General features: G+C 40.4%; 1 protein-coding gene across 4 annotated transcripts; it reads right to left on the bottom strand.

Moving 5' to 3' along the window:
* Positions 1-47: 47 nt before the first annotated feature.
* Positions 48-15,458, bottom strand: LOC139976509 (acetyl-coenzyme A transporter 1-like). Of its 4 annotated transcripts, none has more exons than XM_071985339.1 (7): positions 15,321-15,458; positions 10,511-11,268; positions 9,489-9,679; positions 7,213-7,397; positions 6,783-6,903; positions 6,146-6,367; positions 48-4,663 (listed from the first exon to the last, which is right to left on the bottom strand). In XM_071985339.1, exons 2-7 carry the CDS (start codon positions 11,229-11,231, stop codon positions 4,505-4,507), a joined length of 1,599 nt encoding a protein of 532 aa, XP_071841440.1. In that variant the 5' UTR covers positions 11,232-11,268; positions 15,321-15,458; the 3' UTR covers positions 48-4,504. The 4 variants fall into 4 exon arrangements, with proteins under 4 accessions (XP_071841440.1, XP_071841439.1, XP_071841438.1 ...); XM_071985338.1 differs by having other exon boundaries at positions 15,250-15,453; XM_071985337.1 differs by having other exon boundaries at positions 50-4,663; positions 15,261-15,452.
* Between the last annotated feature and the right edge of the window lie 5,957 nt (positions 15,459-21,415).

The following is a 21,415-nucleotide window of genomic DNA, read 5'->3' as shown; positions in this document are numbered from 1 at the left end:
CAATCCTCAGTCACATTACTCCCCCCCCCCCCCCCTCGTTCAGTTCCATATGTATCTTGCATGGTAACTTGTAAATATAGTTGCGTGCGCCAGTTTGTGGCTGCACCCTATGGGAAGTGCCTCATGGCTTGTGGTGCACTGTGGTGCCCCAGGAGAGATTGTTTGAATTGTGCACTTTGGTGTGTAGGTGTGACAAGTTACCAATGACCAGGGATTAAGCCGTGTGAGAGGGCCTTGGCCTTGAACAAGACTGTAAACCTAAAATAATAATAATAATAATATCTTCTAAAGGGAACTAATCACTCTTGTTCAATTCACATATTGGCCTATTGGTCAAAGCTTTTCAGGACCAATCAGGTTTGTGGGTCACATTTATTTTCAACTTCACAGTATTTACACTTCAAGTATGCAGAGAAGACCTTTTGAAAAGAAATACCATATTTCTGCTTGAAAAGTGGGACACTGCATCCCTCCCCTCTCCTTTTGAAGAAACATTTATAAAGAGGAGTGCTTAGCTTTTCCTGCCAAATTTGTGGGGCTAGTATGCGGCCCTCAATCATATCTGTGAGCTGAAAACGGTTATCTATCCTGCTTCCTAAATGATCACGTTATAACGATGCATACATCATTTGTAGTTTTCAGTTTTACATATCATAAAAATAGTGATATGTTGATACATCACTGAGACCTTTAGAAAAGCAGGACAATTTAGTGTGCTGATGGGACAATATATGTTTGTTGCCAAAACAGGACATTCCTGATTAATTACGATGTATGGTAGTCATACTCTTGAGGTAGAGTAATTACCTAACATCTGTTTGATATATTTTCCGTACAAGATAGAAAACCTGTTCGTACTTGGGAATGAACTATTTCTAATGCCAATATATTCCCGGACAGACTGATACACATTGTTTGGTATAGTAAGCACCACCCATTTCAATAAAACCTTGAATTCAAATGCAATATTTACATAGGCTACCATCATTTTTATATCTGCATAATCCATTTTACCAATTTGTTTAGTGTTTTATAGTTATTATCAATAAAGATAAAAAAACACAAAACAAAATGTTTTCCATACATGCCTTTAATATTTTTCCAACAGTCACCACATTTCTTTCTTCCCAAAATCTACCAAATAAAACATGCTAACTTGTAAATAAAAGCTTTTTATCATTGAGGAAAACCAGATCTCAAGGTTTTGTTTAAAAGCAAACAATGTACATCACAGAACTCTTAATTCATTGCTTCAATTTTTTAAATTTCTTATTTAGAATATGTTATCTAATACTGAGTGGATATGAGTTGTCCAATTTTCTTGGATGGTAGTTGCATTGTGCAAAACAATCTAGATGTGAAACATAATAACAAAATTATCTTTCTCTACTCGTAAATATCCAGTGTTACATTAACTTACGAAGGAACCTAACATGATTTCACAAATTATTGCATGAAATGATTTTATTTGGCTGTGATATGCTGCCAAATATTCACTTTCTTTGAATACATTGGATTGTGTGGAAATCTATGATGTCAAATACGATCACAACATCAAATTTTTTTCCTTGTATTTTATTCTTAAATTGTCCAATATTTTATATTCGTTACCGCATATTTTCTTACAGTGAATTTCAGTATTTTCTTAACACTTTCATTCATGAAGTTTGAATAGTTGGACCAAATGAATCCATTTCATGATGTGTTTTCTAGTACTTTTTAAACTAGAGACTTACATGCTATCATCTTAAGTTGGGAAACATGCTATTTTAACCAAGAACGATACTATTCATAATAATAAAACAATAATAATCAAAAATTTCCAAAACAAATTAAAAAAACCTCCAGTAACCTGAAATATCACATGTAAAAACACTAAAGACAACAGATATAATCATAAACTTGGTAAACCTGTGTTTTTGGAACCAATTTCACAGGTAAAATGACAGACATTTTTATCACATCTACCTAAATTGTGTGGATTTGGCATGTTCTGAAAATGTGTATTTCTACCTGTGGCAAACCGAAGACCATCCAAGCCAAGAATGATGCAATAATATAAACGTTTAAGTTGGAGAGTTCTGTGTCACAGAACAGCCTACTACTGTTGTAGTTCACATATTACTCACACATTGTATTACTTGCCACAGACTCTTGTGTCAACCTGTCAAGGTTTTGGGGTTTCCACACTTTCCCAAATTAACAACATGTGGTTATGTATGTATGTATGTATTTTAGATCCTCCTGCAAGCAGGAACTCGGAAGACGCTATCATTGGCTTATCAAGCCGCAAGCTGACTGAAGTCAGTCTCTTAGATTCATATTTAACATCCATGATTATGAATTGGCAACAACTCTGTAACTGGGGGACATACATTAATCTTGGGGTGACTAGAAGTTGAACTCGGGGACCTTATGATTGAAAGGCACCGACGTTAACCACTGAGCTAACAAGCCACGCGTGCCACTTATGTGTGCCACTCATGTGTGCCAAAGGATGTAAACTGGATAATGTGTATCAAAATCAGAGTATTTTATGCAAGATCCCTGGGGTTTTCAGGGCTAATCGCACGTTTCCACTCGTAGAATTTGGAACCAGTGCCACAGGTATTTCTTTTTATGGTAATCATGATAACATTTTTCATATTTGATAGTCTAGATATTAAAACCACTCTGAGATGTATCAAATACAAATACCCAACCAAGGACTTGCTATTTGAATTAATTCCCTTTTCTAAGACGAACTATATGGAGAAAGAAGAAAAGGAAACAACTGTTATCAAGCTTGTTCAAAAATGCTTGTGCGGGGAATCATATAAAAGTTATAGGGCCTGGCTTTTGAATTGGCAGCATCTTTTTCAATCTAAAGAAGATCCTGTAAGGATGTAAACCTCTGCTCCTCTGAATTCTATATACAAGAGGAGAGAACATGATGTTCTATCCCAGCATGCCTTGCTTCAACCTTGACCTGCTCCTTAATCTGAAAACAAGTTTCATTTCAAACTTGGGATTAGCATTCAAACTTTAAAAAATAGCAGAATTACTGTAAGACCAATAGAAACGCATGCAAAATTCGCACAATATGTAAACATAAAGAGGAAGAAAAAATTTCCTTTCCTGAGCTGCAGGAATTTTGGTCAACAGTCTCATTTTGTTGAGATAGAAATATTGATCATTGCACCCTTACCAGTTGCTTCATTTTGATAATTTGGTCGACAATATATTATAGTTTATTCAATATTTTATAGTTTATTACTCTTTGGTTAATACCATTTTAACCATTCTGTTACATAGCAAACAAATTTATTGTGCAGTATTTATATAAAGTTATCAAGCCATACAAGGACCACACCTCTTTTCATTTTTTAATATAAAGCAGTAAATCATAGCAGTATGTTACTTTTCAATTATTTTATTTCAATCAGAAGAAGGACTTGGCATAACCAACGGTGCTTTCAACACACTGTCCAGTATTTTCAAAAGCAAAAACATAAGCCGAAACATTAAGCTTAGGATTTTCGAGGCTTTATTAAAGAGTAGGTTTTTGTACAATTTGAACAACTTTTTGTTGATTTTGGCGCTATATAAATGTCTTCTGATTGATTGATTGAACTGTGGGGCACAACGAAGGATCTTGATCGCAAAATTGACACTTTTCAAAGGAGACTACTTTGTAATATTCTCAACATTAGATGGACCAAAAACAATTGGTTATCAAATGATGAGCTCTACAATGAAACCAACCAAACACCTTGGTCATCCATAGTCGCACATAGAAGATTGAGATTTTTCGGTCATGTAGCAAGGCTCCAGGAGGACCATTGAGACATACTGCTAAACCAGTAGGAAGGCCCCTGACTACCTTGCTTGGAAAAATAAAGTCCCAATTTAAGGACGTTAACATTAACAATTTCAAGGAAGCAATAAACCTTGCTCAAGATTGTGATACATGGCGGAGGTTAATCACTGAGCATGTCTGATAGACGGGACTCAACTTACTACTACTATTTCTACTAAGGACTTGAAGGAAAATTTAAATTTTTGTACAGAAGTCTACTAGTCATCACACCTGTAATGGTCTTAATCAGCAGACAGCAAAACTTTAGGGGCTAACCACCCAGGAGCTTCCTTCAAGACTTGGCCACGACCCACCACATCCCCCGCCCCTCATAATAGGTTGTCTGAATATCTGAAAGCTAGCTTGGGCTATAGACTTTGGCATCCTCTAAATATTTGAGGTAGATTCTCTGATGTACGGAATATTACCACAACACACCGAAAAGTTCCTACAGTATCTCTTCACTAACTTTGGTAATTTATAACTTGTTGGAAATACTACAAGTACAAGTGCTAATGGCAGAGTACCTCTTCAGTAAAGAGAACACCTGGTAAAGATAAATGAGTATTTAATAACTAGGCCGCCTGTTCTTGCTCAGTGTTGGCATAACAATACTAGAATACTAGAGAATTGATATCTGGTTTTAGCATCTTGTTACCGTTGCAGCTATTGGCATTTCCATTCGGACTTGTCGGCCATTTGCATGTCCTTCACAGAATTCCTCTTCCACCGTAACCAGAGGAAGCCGATGATGGTACAGAACACTACCTCTATGTAGTAGCCGTCGATATCGGTGTGACAGACCCCACCCTTCTCTGCGCAAACCTGCAAAGAAGGAAAACTTACTGAGCGTGCTGTCTAGGGTCTTCACGCAAAAAAAAGGATGAACGTGATACAACAATGAATCAATGTGTCTTGCTTAATTGTATGTATGTATGTATTGTAGGTATTTTAGATCCTCCTGCAAGCAGGAACTCATGAAGAAGCCTCATATTTAACGTCCATGATTATGAATTGTCAATTGTCAACAACCCTGTAACTGGACGACATACATTAAGTTTGGAGTTACTCGAACTCCGGACCTCATGATTGAAAGACACCGGCGTTAACCACTGAGCTAACACTCCCTAGATACAACTAAGATACTACATGATACAACAATGACAATCAATCAACGTGTCTTGCTTAATAGTGAATGCCACTACAGTGAACGGTGAATGTAGAGGTCCATTTAAACAATGCCATTCAAATATTAATACAAACCCCACCCACCCTTCTCCATGCAAACCTGCAAAGATGGGAAACTTACAGAGCCTGCTGTCTAGGGTCTTCACGCTTAAAAAAAGGAGGTACATGATTTTTTTTTGTAGATCCTCCTGCAAGCAGGAACTCGCGAAGAAGCCTCATTGGCTTATAAAAGCCGCAAGCTGACCGAAGTAAGCCTCTTAGATTCATATTTAATGTCCATGATTATGACTTGTCAATTGTCAACAACTCTGTAACTGGACGACATACATTAATCTTGGAGTGACTCGAACTGGGGACCTTATGATTGGAAGGCACTGGCGTTAACCACTGAGCTAACACTCCTTAACAGCTAACACTCCAGTAAATGCCACTACAGTGAATGGTGAATGTAGAGGTCCATTAAACAATGCCATTCAAATATTAATACAGGATATAAGTTAGCGTTCAAAATTGTGTGTAGCGATTTTGACAGTTCTGACCGTTTGTCTCCTTATAAAATACTATGGTTCCTGAGTACAAGACTGCTACACATCTTGTATTATAACACTTTGACAATTTAGCAATGCGATATGGCATAACTTGTCCCCTGTAATAAACGTACTCCACTACAAAAGACAGAACTGACCCATCTTGAAAGTTGGAAGTGTTCTAAGTGTTTAAGGAAACAATTATTCAGGGTGCCCTACAGTCTCAACTGCGAACAAGAACATTTAATTCACTTCCACTCCGCAGAGGCAACCTTCTACAGAACCACTTCCCCACTATTAGTCCCTTCCCTCCCCCACCCCTCCCTTCCCCACCACATACCTTCCCCACCACCTCCATTCCCCACCCTCCCTTCCCCACCCCCACTGTAAGTCCCTCTCATATTCCCCACAATCTCCCTTCCCCACCCTCACTTTTAGTCCCTCCCCTTCCCCACCACCTCCCTTACCCACCCCCTCACTATTAGTCCCTCCCCTTCTCCACCACCTCCCCCACCCCCTCACTATTAGTCCCTTCCCCACCACCTCCCTTCCCCACCCCCTTCCATGACTAGCACACCCATATTTGTCTTACCTCGGCGTCTTCCTTCCAGTCGCAATCTAAGCCTTCGCCCTCGCCTCCTTGACAAGATTTCCAAGAGAGCCCATCTACAAACCACAGGGCTACCGTACTGGGCCAGTTACCTCCTAGATTGGTGACAGTGTTTAGAAGGGTCATATAAGTTCCCCCCATCTTAGGGTCACTGATCTTTGCATTGAAAGCCATTATTGCAACATACATGGAGTAGAGCGTAATCTGGGTGAGATAAAACAATAATAACTGATTCACTAACAATAACAACAGACATTTCATGTTTACTGTCAGTCTCACCCACTGGTTACTGTTATGTTTTTATCCCAAAAATCATTTCATGAACTGTTTTTCTGTAAACATTCCTCACACGTAAAATTGCACAGGTAGTTCTGAAATTTCTCAGAAAGTTCAGAACATTTGCAAATGACCATTTATAAAATATCACGACTAACAAGTAAATACCCTAGTTTTTAAAGGCTTGGCATTATAATTGCAATAAATTGTCCAATTTTGACATTTGTTTCCCTGTGACCATTTTTGTACGTCAGGTCATAGTCAAACCATTGTGATTGGTAGAAATGAAGAAACCAGATGAAAATGGAAGTATTCTTTAAATATGATAGTTATTTCACTATACCTGATGAATAGCATAATTCACAATCAGTATTATATAATAGTAATAAGGATAAGTTCCCGCCTCTGTCTGGAACATGGGAGTTATCCATACAATGGATGCAAATGCAAGGCCCATTAAGAGTCTGCAAAAAGAAGATAAAATACAAAAGAGTATTATATAACTTTTATTTAGTTTTCCTTATTTCTTTTTTTATCATAGATCTGTCAACAAATGAAAGCAATACTCTGTAAATTATATGAAACACCAGAAAGAGAATAGTGTGATCGTTGTAAGTCTTCCATCATGACTGGTGTAATAAGTAAAAGGAAAGGGTATGCCCACCCCCCCATCCCAAGCTACTCTTTCACTCATCCCCCTAATGTTCTCTCATTTCTCCCCACCCCCCTCCACACCTTACTCTCTACCCTGGGGTATAAAAAGTATACTCTACCTGAATGGCATGGCCTTTAAGAAGACATTCAGAGGTGTTGGTCCTACTGTGTACTTTGAAATGAACCATGGCAGTAATATCTGCAGAGGTACCAATGGTACAGCTAAGAGAGCCAACTGCTCCTTGGGTACTCCTGCTTCTATCAGTTTTAGACCGGTGACAGAATCTGTAGCAGCGAACCCGATCTGTGAAGAAAACGTTCAAGTTTTAATCATCACAAACTTGTAATAAGTAGTGGAAAAAACTATGAAAGCATGCTGGAAAATAATATATAGAGAAATAAAACTTGACTAATCTGGACATATACATATATATACAGATACAAATATATATATATATTTATATATATATGTATATATATATATATACATACACAGATACAAATATATATTTACATATATATAGTAAATACATAAAGAAAAACACACTAGAAAAATTCCACATTACCACCGGTTTTGTCCTTTCTGGACATATATATATATATATATATATATATATACAGATACAAATATATATATATATATATATATACAGATACAAATATATATATATATATATATATATATATATATATATATATATTTATATATGGTCGCATGTCGTAAGGTGGGCACCTTTTCAATAACGGGGTTAAAAATGGCAAAAAACATATTTCTTGATATTTTGTATATATTGATAGCCTCTAATAGTTAACACCATTTTTAGCCATAAAACATGTTTATTTTTCGAGATAATCCTTAATTACTAATTAATTAATACACAGTTGTCTATGTAAATCTCAATTTTCAAACACGTTTTTCTCAAATCGGACCTTTTCACCAAATTTTTATTTCATGCAAGAAATTTACCAGATTTGGAGGATTTGTTCTGAACATGATAATACTTCAAATGGTATAATTCAAAATATTTTACATTAAGAAGTTCATATGCTAATTACATCAGCAAGGTCAATGACATTTTTACGTGTAATTAATGAACAGTTTATTCTATCATTAAGGAAATTAAAGTCAAGAAGAGAAATATATACACCAGCAAGTTCTTAAGGTACTGCAATTAATGTTACAGTCAATTAAAAATGAAAAAATAGAACAAATAACTCATTAAAGTATTCAAATTGGCTTATTAATAGGATTAATTAAGGTAACGAAAATCAATTTCATTGATGCGCACAATACAACGGCTGAAATAACAAAATTTTGAATCCAACCCAAATGCATGACTTATTTTAAAACAAATTAGGAGGTTTCTCTACTTGAAGTTATGAAATTAAAGAATAGACAAACAAATAACTCAATTAATATTTAAATTGGCTCATTTATGGGATTAATTAAGTACTGAATGTCCATTCCTTTGTTGCGTACAATACCAATGGCTGAAATTACCAAAATTTTCCACTCCTAACCCAGATGTATGGCTTATTTTGTTAAAGCAAAATAGTAGGTTCTTCCACTTGAAGTAATGAAAATGAATTTAAAAATGAAAGAATAGACTAACAAATAACTTATTTTAATATTCAAATTGGCTCACTTATAGGATTACCAGTAATTAAGGTAATGAATGCCCATTCCATCATTGCATATGGACTTTTAGCCAAAATTACAGAAATATGCACTCTAACCAAAAGTCACGACTTATTGCGAATCAATTGTTGAAAAAATCAACTTAAATACTGTTTTTACATTCCTTCCTGTCAAAATTTGTAAAAGCATGGTAAAAGAAACCAGTTATTTGAACTTATGCCCATGATTTTTCATATATTGTTCACTCCCGCCTGCACCGCATCCGCCTGCACCTCCACCCCTGGCATTTTTCATTCAAACTGATGCCATTTTTTTTACAGAGCACTGTATGATCTCATGTTTCTCCACACTGAAAGCATATTAAATTAGGCTTAAAATGAGGTATTAACCAGCACTGTAGGATAAGGGGTTGTGAAATACCAATCAAATTTGTGACTAAGTTTTCGGAAAAGCGTTATTCCTCCACCCTTTTGGGGTACCCAACTCACGACATGCGACCATATATATATATATATATATATATATATATATATATATATATATATATATATATATATATATGTAGTAAATAAATAAAGAACAACACACTAGAAAAATTCCACATCACCAACGGTTTCGTCCTTTTGGGACTCATGACTCAAGCCGTCGTGAAGTGGAATTTTTCTGGTGTGTTGTTCTTTATTGATTTACTACATATCTGTCATACCACTTGCTACACATTCATTTCTTAAATATATAAAAATATGGATAACTTACCTTAGCAGTCATGGCTATGACTATGAAGATCTGCAAATATTTCAGTTTGAGAACTTTTAAGAGTTGTCGGTATGCGCTAAAAATGCCCAAATTATCAAAGTGAGGATCAGTGGAAGTGCGTGCTTCCTTTTTGAACACTGCCACCAGCGTAGTTGTTACGAAGAAAACACATCCCCAGAAGTACAGAAAGTCTGAGAAACAAAAGAAACTTCATTAAATAAATGGAAAGGAGAAGGTCTGATGAAAACAACTATTATCTCGAAGGAGGAAACACATTTCACTCTATAGACTATCAAGAAATAGGCCTGTGTGCTGTGCAAGAGGCATATATGTGCCTAGTCTCTTTTAGTGGATGCAGTATTCAATGTCTTATGCTATAGATGGAAACTGTCACACACAGGTGTCAGGGAAAAAAGCTAAGCGATTTGTGACTAGTTAAGTTTCACATTGAGTACCAAACATTGTCAACAATTTTAGTTTATTCTAGTTGACAGAGTACTTCAGATGTGACAATATAAATGGCATACTTCTGTATAGGCAAGGACTACCATACTTTCATGAAGACTACTGTATATCCAATAAATGTTCACAAGGTATTCATGCCTCCTCAGCAACGAAGCTTTTAAATAAAATAAACGTAAGGTTTCTTCGAGACAGTTGGAAATACATCCAAGATACGGTGGCTATCAATTTCTGCCTATTCAGTATAACACAAAAATTCATGTGGGCTGTTCAAAGACTGTAAACACAACACTCAGTTAAGCAATTACCACCATAGTATCGGCATTTCTCTTACCTATCATTGGACGTAATGCTCTGAGACTAGAAAAGCCAAGAAATATGCTTCACTTGGAAGTAAGAGAGGCCAGTTTCTCCTTTTCACTTTGGAGTCTGGAAATCTTGTATTTTAATTCTAAATCTTTTAAAGTTAAAACTCTCTTTGATAATTTACCGTATAGCGCACTAATTATTTTATTGATCATATATAGCAAAGTACCTATGGCTGGTTAATAAAGACCTACCTTCCAGAGTAACTAATCCTGTTGGCTGAGGCTCCCAGCGTAAGTACTTGTTGCAAAAAGGTGCCGATTCCAGGGCTAAAAACAGAACGTTTCCTAAGAAATATCCGGCAGTCTGTCCAACTGAATTGCAGGTAGATGCATAACCGACGTTCTTCTGAGAGAGCATCGTCAGTGCCCAGCCGTCGACGGCTATATCCTGAGTTGCTGCCAGAAAGTTGAGCATGAAGAAGACGCATGTGAGATACACTACGTTCGGACTAGCAGTCTCGTCGCCGTCTCCTAGTATGACGTGTACGTTCCTCGATAAGATCATCATGAACGCTCCGATTAGATATTGTGTCGGCACTAGCCAGGACTTCCTCCTGCCAAACCTATTCGAGTAGACAGCGTCTACTATGGGTGCCCAACATAGTTTCAAGCTGAACGGCCAATAGACGAAGCTGAACATGGCCTGCTCTTTGTAACTGACGTGACGGCTGGACAAAATCAGCGGGATGCTGCCGGATAGACCTAGAGGGATGCCCTGTAATACGTACAGGAATACTAAGACAGCGATATTCGTCCTGTCCCTCTTCTCATCTCTTTCGTCATCTTTTTTCGATCTGTGAGACGAGACATCGTTCTGAGAATTTGATAACGGCATGGTTTCTGTACTTTCCATCTCGAGTGAATCATACATATCTGACGAATCCTCCAATTCATTGCGTCTTCTTGCTGTCATTCTGGAGTAGGATCCTTGAATGTTATCACAAGTTTTTCTGTAAAGATGGAAATGAAAGTTTAAAATCAAAACTAGTCTTAAACCGATATAACTATTCACTGATGACGATCATTTGGGAGTATGGACAGAATCTGCAGTAAAACAAATTCTGTTGTTAAACATACATGTATAAGAACTACTTGGGATTTCTTTACGTACAAGGCCTGTGATTAGCCTAGTAATACTATGTCAGTAAGGCTGGGTGAGATATCATATTTCATATGCTTCAAAGATAGACTGCAGCTTAAGCTGTTATTCAAGCTCTTACTGTGAGTATGATGTAAAATCCACAAAAACATTTGTTCACCTTTGTATACAACAGCTGTTTATATATGTACAGGCCAAGCAATATCAGGGCTCAAATTTAAAGGTCGTACGATTGCCCGACATGACTTAGAATCACGTCTGACAACCTAAACTCCTAAAGCCCTGCTCAGCTTGTCCAACGGATGACTACTGTAGCTCTTATTAGCCATAAGTGTTCAACACCTTAAACAAAACTTGGGAAATCCCTATTCTGTAAAATAAAAATATGCCCCAAAAAAGTGAGAGTAGATTGTTGGTATCGCCCTCCATATTAAAAACACGGTAATAATTTAAATAAATCACTATTTTGCTATGTTCCGAAATGAGGGGAAAATCATACACTTTAGCTGTATGCAGACCCCTTGGTATCACTAACTTGCAGTTAGCAAGTTTTGTTATTACTAGTTTAGACAGAATGTGCATACTGTACATACTGTATGCACTAATGTGTGTGATGTACCACGTAAGGCAACTCCAGTAGAATACTTTTGTAACCATAATGGGCCAGACTTGTTCTTTTAATATGTGGCGATACCTCAGTTCTGTAAGAAGATCTAACCAATCTCCAAATGAAACAAGAGAACAGCATTATACTGTAGCCTTTCATCAGACATAATAAGGGCTTAATCAGTATATACCCAACTGAAAACCAAACTTGATTTCAGTGAATACATAATGAAAATTGTCACATCATCTTTTTACATGTTTGTTATTTTTTGATGCTATCATTTGGACAACCAAAAAATCCTTCGGACAACCAACATGAAGGCAAGGTGGTCCGAAGGACAACCTTAAAATTCTCTGAAAAATGAGCCCTGAATATATCTTAAAAAATATGCCTGATGCAATCCATCCGAATTTGTTGAAGACTTTTGCACACCATTTCTGAGTTCCACTCTCATTGGTTTTTAGTAAATTTATGAATGAAGGTTATGTTCCTCAGGACTGGAGATGAGCTAATATTACCCCAATTTTCAAGAAGGGTGATAAGTCTAAGCCCAGTAATTAGGCCTGTTTAATAGTCTCACTAGTATTGTTTGTAAGGTCATGGAGTCTATTGTTAAAAAGTCTATGGTCAGTCACTTCAGTAGTCAGTCTTTGATCAGAGAGTCTCAACATGGCTTTTGTCAAAAAGGTCTTATCTCACTTACATTCTTGAGTTTATGGAAGATGTAATTTCAAGCTCACTAAATCGGCAGAAGTCTGTAGATGTTGCCTTCCTGCATTTTCTGAAGGCCTTTGATAAAGTTCCCCACCAGCGTCTTTTACTTAGGCTGAAGAGTACAGTGTATGGGTATAAATGGGACTTTACTGTCTTGGATCGAGAATTGACTTGGTAATAGAAAGCAGAGGGTGGTAATAAAAGGCTGTGCTTCTTCTTGGCAGGACGTTACTAGAGGGGTTCCACAGGAAGGGTCTGTTTGGGTCCCTTGTTGTTTGTTGTGCAAATGACTTTGACAGAGATATTTTGTGTACAGCCAAGAAGCTTGCTGATGACACCAAACTGTATTCTGAGGTCTCTTCCAAAAGCAATTCTGAGAAATTTTAAATGAATTTGGATAAAGCTTTCTCCTTGTCTCAGGGATGGCAATTGCTTTTTATTATTGACAAATGCAGGGGTGATGCATATTGGTAGTAGTAACCAAAAACACTATTAATAGTGAGGAGTTACAGGAGGTATTTGTTGAAAGAGACCTAGGTATCTACATTGACTCATCTCTGCAACATTCTAAAAATTGTTTCGAAGCTGCTAACTGAGGTAATAGGAATTTAGGTATGATCAAGAGGAATTCAGTTTTCTGAAAGAGGACATATAGTTGTAGGCTTTATAAGCAGTTGGTTAGGCCTCATCAGGAGTATGCTGTGTAGGCTTGGAACCCATATTTTGCTAAGGAGAAGGAAGTACTTGAGAAGGTCCAGAGGAGGGCTACTAGGATGATTAGTTCCTTAAAGGGTGTTCCTTATTATAGGCGGTTACAGCTGCTGAATCTCACCACACTGGAGCTTAGGAGGTTACATGATGACTTGATTCAAGTTTTCAAGATTGTGTATGGTTTTGACAATTTATCCTTCACTGACATTTTCATGTTTGCTAATAGTACTAGTAGTTGTACCCAGAGGTCATTTTCTTAAATTCCAAAAGTTACAAAGTAGGATTTATATTTCGGCATAACTTTTTTTTCTAATAGGGTTGTGAATGAGTGGAACGGTTTGCCTGAGAAAGTTGTACTTGCATTTGCAAGTAGGCTTAAGTGGCCTAGTGTGAATGAATTTACGAATGCTTTGGAAAAGGACATTAAGCATTGCAATCGGGTCCGATTTTTGGTACCAATTTAGAATTCGTACCATTCGACTGTTTCTGTTAATCCATATCCCGCTTACTATCTCTCTCCCACATTCATGTAAGGTGGGGCTTATTCGCAGGGCAGCCCTGCGAATAGCCAGACACATACACCTTATTCACATGGCAGCCCTGCGAATAGCCGGACACAAGTATCTTATTCACAGGGCAACCCTGCGAATAGCCAGACACATACACCTTATTCGCAGGGCATACCTGCGAATAGCCGGACACAAGTATCTTATTCACAGGGCAGCCCTGCGAATAGCCAGACACATACACCTTATTCGCAGGGCAGCCCTGTGAATAGCCAGACACAAGCATCTTATTTGCAGGGCTGCCCTGCGAAATAGCCAGACACATACACCTTATTTACAGGGCAGCCTTACACTGGGTTAACGGCTTAGTAAGTTTTGGGGCTATTCGAGTTTGCTCTTGAGCACCAGCTATCTTTTTGTGTCTTAATTGGGAGCCTCTATATTTTGAGGAATTTATTGGCCTTTGGGATTCCTATCTTAATGCTGTTAGGATTGGTTTTGGGAGCCTAGGGCCTTAAGATTGAACCAGTCTAGCATTAGTACCGCCAACATAAAAAATGTCATTCCTCATTTTCACCTTTGTTTTTGCAGAGTGACTGCTCATTTGCATGTAAAGGTGTGGGAGGGGGGGGGGGTGTCACACCCTTGACCATATTGGCTTCAGGCAATATCGGCTTTTGGGGAATCCAAAGATAAGCTCCCCTAAAATAAAGCTTTTAAAATTGAATTGCTGGGGTTCCAAAAATTAGCTTATGAAGTGGCTAAGACTATTTGGGCCCAAAAGGTTGGCTTTTTCAAGGCCCCTAAACTGACTGGTATAGATAGCAAAACCTAATAATAAACCTATTTTCAAAATCGTCACAGCCCTGCGAATAAGGTGTCTGTGTACGTTATTTGCCGGGCTGCCCTGCGAATAATCACTTCGTTCATGTAATCACTCCCTATCTCCACCTCCGTTCTTCTATCTCCTAATCCTAACCGGATTAGGCCTATACATTTGTTTTTTGGCCGATTCGAAGTAAGCTTTTCCAGTCATATGGTACGGATTCTAAAGTTAGGCCGTGTTTTCTACTAAACTTAACGTACTGTAGCTCTATAGATTAAGAACATACACTGTAGTACCCAAGCCTATATCGCGGAACTGAATCGTACATGAATTCTATGGAGTAGTTTATGTTATGATAAATATGAATATGATCTCCACAAAGCTTTTTTACACTAGGCCTATACTTATTTCGTTTGTCGGAATTATAGAACGACGCACTTATGCTGGACTAATATAATGAAACAATACCTGGTTCTTACCTATCTAAAGAAGTTTTGAAGTCCTTATAAGCAATATGCAATAATATAAATAAAATTTACTCTGCAAGATGATTCTGCTACGGTTAATGACACGTTGTTCTATTCGTATGGTACACTAACAAACAAAATGCATTCGTTTCTCCAAACATATGGACGAACCACGCATGCATGCTACTGCATCGAGTTTAATCAGCTGCATAGCGGCGGGTGCTCAGTTATATTACGGGCACTATAACGCTTCACACCGCCTAATTGATGCAAGGAGCTTAGGAGGTTGATGTAAACCTTACGTCAAGGAATAACCAATGATCGCAGGCGCCCAACCAGGAGGGAGGGGGACCCTCTCTTTCCAACCCTGCACAAAAAGTATTTATTAGCACAACCGCAGACCCCCTACATGGGAGACGGATTCGACGACCTCAGGGCTAAATCTCTCCTTTCTTAAAATCCCGCCCCTGGATGTTGAAGTTCAATTCAATCAGTAACCATAGATTTTTCCCAAGGTGAGAACTTGCGAAGAAAAGCCAGCTTTGCTCACAAGATCAGTGATCGATTTAGAGTAAATATAAAGAGAGCAAATATTTGGATTCCAGAGAAAGAGAAAAGTTGCCGATGGAACAGTCAGGAAGCTAGGAGATTGCTCCTGGTAGGCTATGTAGTTAGTGTCCAAACAATACACTATATTGTCCAAACAGCTGTTGCAACGACTACCGAATCACTCTTGGGTCAAGGCTCAAGTCAAGTCAACTGTGGTCGAGTCACACGTCAAATCATTGACTAGGTCCAGAGGTAGACCCTTGTCTGGGAATCCAAGAGTCGAAGCCTTCACATCAACTTACAAACAAGATGCCCCTTGAAACAACTTTTTTTTCGGTGCCATCCATTGGTGGTCCCCAGGCGCGTATCCAGGATTTTCTAACCCGGGGGGGGGGGGGGGCGAGTTACTATCTAAGCGGAGCGCTACCATCGGTTGGCGCGCAGCGTACAAGAAAATTTCTGGTTTTGATACCCGCAGATCACCGGAAAGAGCACTTCTCGGGCTTGAAAATGACCAACCAGATGTACACTTTTGCCTGAGAACCAAGTATTTCCCAAAAGTTTTTTCCATCCATAACCTTTTTGAAGATTTTCACCAGTCACACATCATGTTCGACCTTCTTGCATGTCCTATGGATCATTGCTTTTGTAGGTGATTCTACGTCACGGCCCACAATATCCGAAAGCCCCACTTTCGAAGGTTTTAAGCCCATCATTTGTTGAGAATTTGAAAAATTCACATTTCTCGTGAATAAAATCACTTCAAAACATACCCATAATGTTGCAGAAAATTCAATCTACGGACAAGCAATATAGAAAAACCTCCTTGCACCCCTAACAGATAGGTCAAAGTTGCAAGAGTAGAGGAAAGTATGATGAAGAATGTTGGTCGGGAAATTTTCGAAAATTCAGACACAGTTAATTTATTGGTGTAGAAGTATTGCCCAGTATTGCCCCCCCCCGGTTCCTACGCCCTTGGAAAGAAAAATAAATAGCAATGAATAGCTTAAAAATGATCTCCTTGGTAATTAAAATAAAGTTCTAAGCTTGGCCGACATCAGAGAGTTTTGACATAAATGGATCTGTATGATTTTTCTCCATCTACATAAGACATTTGGTTGTTTACATAGCATCCAGTGGTATACTGTGCAACTTTCACGGACCGTGCGGTACACGATGCCATGCACTGTAATGACCGATGCTTGCTTATATGATATTGGCATTGAACTGTTGAACAATTTGGCTTTTTTTCGGGCAAGTCATTACAGCCCCCAAATCCAATTGGGCTCCTACGCCTTTAACTACACACATAGACAGTTTTTGAGGCTGTTCATCGTGGAACATGCATTCCAATGATTACTGATAATGATGTTATATCTGCTCTTTGCTTTACAAATTCGAACAGGCGTGTAGCGAGTAATTGCCAAGGGAGGGGCGAAGCCTGTAGGCAAACTATCTAAGCGAAGCGCCACCATGTGTTGGCGCGAAGCGTACAAGAAAAATTTTGGCCGAAATTGCCTCCCAGATCGCTGGAAATGACACTTCCCAGGCCTTGTAAGTTGCATCTAAGCATTGTCTATTTTGAAATTACTAGCGATGTCATAAAGAAAATTTGCTCGGGGGGGGGGGGGCGGTCGCCCCCTTCCCGAAATGCGTCATGTATACCCCGACGACTCGGTCGAGTTCAAGACCAGCCACAGTTGGCTCCATATAGCACAATTGTACAATTGTTTAAGGCGTCCATACACACACACGCGTTATGATAGACCATATATAGTATTTATATAGATACATAAGTGAGAGAGGGAAAATGGAAACGTCAAAAATGGAGTTGTCGGTGTAAGGGGTAGGATGAGGCGCACACCCACTCCGTAATCCTTGATCTGTCACTGGCTACCCTGTGTATATTATAGGGATCAGCCCTTTAACTATGACTGTTCCTCTTTCTCTTCCCGAGGTCCTGGCTATCTTCTACTCCCTCCTTGTTTCCTTTTTCTCTCTTCTTTTCTTTTTCTTTCCCCTTCCTTTCTCTCCTCCTTTTCTTTTTGCCCCCTCCTTTTTCCTTTTTTCTTCTCATTTTTTCTCTCCTCTTTTCCTTATCGGGGGGGGGGGGGGGCGCCCCCAACGCCCCCCGCTGGATACGCACCTGGTCCCTTTACTAACAATGTGTTGTTTTCTGTTAATTTTTTACGGATACAATATATGACAATTACAAGTATGAGGTACACCACAGTGGGTGACAGCCCGATATTCATAAGGTTATATATTCATAAGGTTCATTGTTCATAGTCAGTTTTGCCGATCTTTTACAGCTCGTGCCTACACTGGGAGCTGTAACTAATACTTACAGCTCCCCGTGTAGGCACTTGCTGTAAAAGATCGGCAAAAGACGTCATCACCCGGGGTTCGAACCACGGATGCAAAAGAGAGTCTCGATCATCAGCTCGTACAGTGCGCGGAGCCATCGCGCCACTGTATGGACTGAGATATTAGGTGGATTAACTAATACTTACAGCTCCCCGTGTAGGCACTTGCTGTAAAAGATCGGCAAAAGACGTCATCACCCGGGGTTCGAACCACGGATGCAAAAGAGAGTCTCGATCATCAGCTCGCACAACGCGCCAAGCCATCGCGCCACTGTATGGACTGAGATATTAGGTGGATTAACTAATACTTACAGCTCCCCGTGTAGGCACTTGCTGTAAAAGATCGGCAAAAGACGTCATCACCCGGGGTTCGAACCACGGATGCAAAAGAGAGTCTCGATCATCAGCTCGCACAGTGCGCCAAGCCATCGCGCCACTGTATGGACTGAGATATTAGGTGGATTAACTAATACTTACAGCTCCCCGTGTAGGCACTTGCTGTAAAAGATCGGCAAAAGACGTCATCACCCGGGGTTCGAACCACGGATGCAAAAGAGAGTCTCGATCATCAGCTCGCACAGTGCGCCAAGCCATCGCGCCACTGTATGGACTGAGATATTAGGTGGATTAACTAATACTTACAGCTCCCCGTGTAGGCACTTGCTGTAAAAGATCGGCAAAAGACGTCATCACCCGGGGTTCGAACCACGGATGCAAAAGAGAGTCTCGATCATCAGCTCGCACAGTGCGCCAAGCCATCGCGCCACTGTATGGACTGAGATATTAGGTGGATTAACTAATACTTACAGCTCCCCGTGTAGGCACTTGCTGTAAAAGATCGGCAAAAGACGTCATCACCCGGGGTTCGAACCACGGATGCAAAAGAGAGTCTCGATCATCAGCCCGCACAACGCGCCAAGCCATCGCGCCACTGTATGGACTGAGATATTAGGTGGATTAACTAATACTTACAGCTCCCCGTGTAGGCACTTGCTGTAAAAGATCGGCAAAAGACGTCATCACCCGGGGTTCGAACCACGGATGCAAAAGAGAGTCTCGATCATCAGCCCGCACAACGCGCCAAGCCATCGCGCCACTGTATGGACTGAGATATTAGGTGGATTAACTAATACTTACAGCTCCCCGTGTAGGCACTTGCTGTAAAAGATCGGCAAAAGACGTCATCACCCGGGGTTCGAACCACGGATGCAAAAGAGAGTCTCGATCATCAGCTCGCACAGCGCGCCAAGCCATCGCGCCACTGTATGGACTGAGATATTAGGTGGATTAACTAATACTTACAGCTCCCCGTGTAGGCACTTGCTGTAAAAGATCGGCAAAAGACGTCATCACCCGGGGTTCGAACCACGGATGCAAAAGAGAGTCTCGATCATCAGCTCGCACAGTGCGCCAAGCCATCGCGCCACTGTATGGACTGAGATATTAGGTGGATTAACTAATACTTACAGCTCCCCGTGTAGGCACTTGCTGTAAAAGATCGGCAAAAGACGTCATCACCCGGGGTTCGAACCACGGATGCAAAAGAGAGTCTCGATCATCAGCTCGCACAGTGCGCCAAGCCATCGCGCCACTGTATGGACTGAGATATTAGGTGGATTAACTAATACTTACAGCTCCCCGTGTAGGCACTTGCTGTAAAAGATCGGCAAAAGACGTCATCACCCGGGGTTCGAACCACGGATGCAAAAGAGAGTCTCGATCATCAGCTCGCACAGTGCGCCAAGCCATCGCGCCACTGTATGGACTGAGATATTAGGTGGATTAACTAATACTTACAGCTCCCCGTGTAGGCACTTGCTGTAAAAGATCGGCAAAAGACGTCATCACCCGGGGTTCGAACCACGGATGCAAAAGAGAGTCTCGATCATCAGCTCGCACAGTGCGCCAAGCCATCGCGCCACTGTATGGACTGAGATATTAGGTGGATTAACTAATACTTACAGCTCCCCGTGTAGGCACTTGCTGTAAAAGATCGGCAAAAGACGTCATCACCCGGGGTTCGAACCACGGATGCAAAAGAGAGTCTCGATCATCAGCTCGCACAGTGCGCCAAGCCATCGCGCCACTGTATGGACTGAGATATTAGGTGGATTAACTAATACTTACAGCTCCCCGTGTAGGCACTTGCTATAAAAGATCGGCAAAAGACGTCATCACCCGGGGTTCGAACCACGGATGCAAAAGAGAGTCTCGATCATCAGCTCGCACAGTGCGCCAAGCCATCGCGCCACTGTATGGACTGAGATATTAGGTGGATTAACTAATACTTACAGCTCCCCGTGTAGGCACTTGCTGTAAAAGATCGGCAAAAGACGTCATCACCCGGGGTTCGAACCACGGATGCAAAAGAGAGTCTCGATCATCAGCTCGCACAGTGCGCCAAGCCATCGCGCCACTGTATGGACTGAGATATTAGGTGGATTAACTAATACTTACAGCTCCCCGTGAAGGCACTTGCTGTAAAAGATCGGCAAAAGACGTCTTCACCCGGGGTTCGAACCGCGGATGCAAAAGAGAGTCTCGATCATCAGCCCGCACAGTGCGCCAAGCCATCGCGCCACTGTATGGACTGAGATATTAGGTGGATTAACTAATACTTACAGCTCCCCGTGTAGACACTTGCTGTAAAAGATCGGCAAAAGACGTCATCACCCGGGGTTCGAACCGCGGATGCAAAAGAGAGTCTCGATCATCAGCCCGTACAACGCGCCAAGCCATCGCGCCACTGTATGGACTGAGATATTAGGTGGATTAACTAATACTTACAGCTCCCCGTGTAGACACTTGCTGTAAAAGATCGGCAAAAGACGTCATCACCCGGGGTTCGAACCGCGGATGCAAAAGAGAGTCTCGATCATCAGCCCGTACAACGCGCCAAGCCATCGCGCCACTGTATGGACTGAGATATTAGGTGGATTAACTAATACTTACAGCTCCCCGTGTAGACACTTGCTGTAAAAGATCGGCAAAAGACGTCATCACCCGGGGTTCGAACCACGGATGCAAAAGAGAGTCTCGATCATCAGCCCGTACAACGCGCCAAGCCATCGCGCCACTGTATGGACTGAGATATTAGGTGGATTAACTAATACTTACAGCTCCCCGTGTAGGCACTTGCTGTAAAAGATCGGCAAAAGACGTCATCACCCGGGGTTCGAACCACGGATGCAAAAGAGAGTCTCGATCATCAGCCCGTACAACGCGCCAAGCCATCGCGCCACTGTATGGACT

Source organism: Apostichopus japonicus, chromosome 11, assembly GCF_037975245.1.
Source record: "Apostichopus japonicus isolate 1M-3 chromosome 11, ASM3797524v1, whole genome shotgun sequence".
NCBI lineage: Eukaryota > Metazoa > Echinodermata > Holothuroidea > Aspidochirotida > Stichopodidae > Apostichopus > Apostichopus japonicus.
This window is presented reverse-complemented; position numbering and strand designations above follow the sequence as displayed.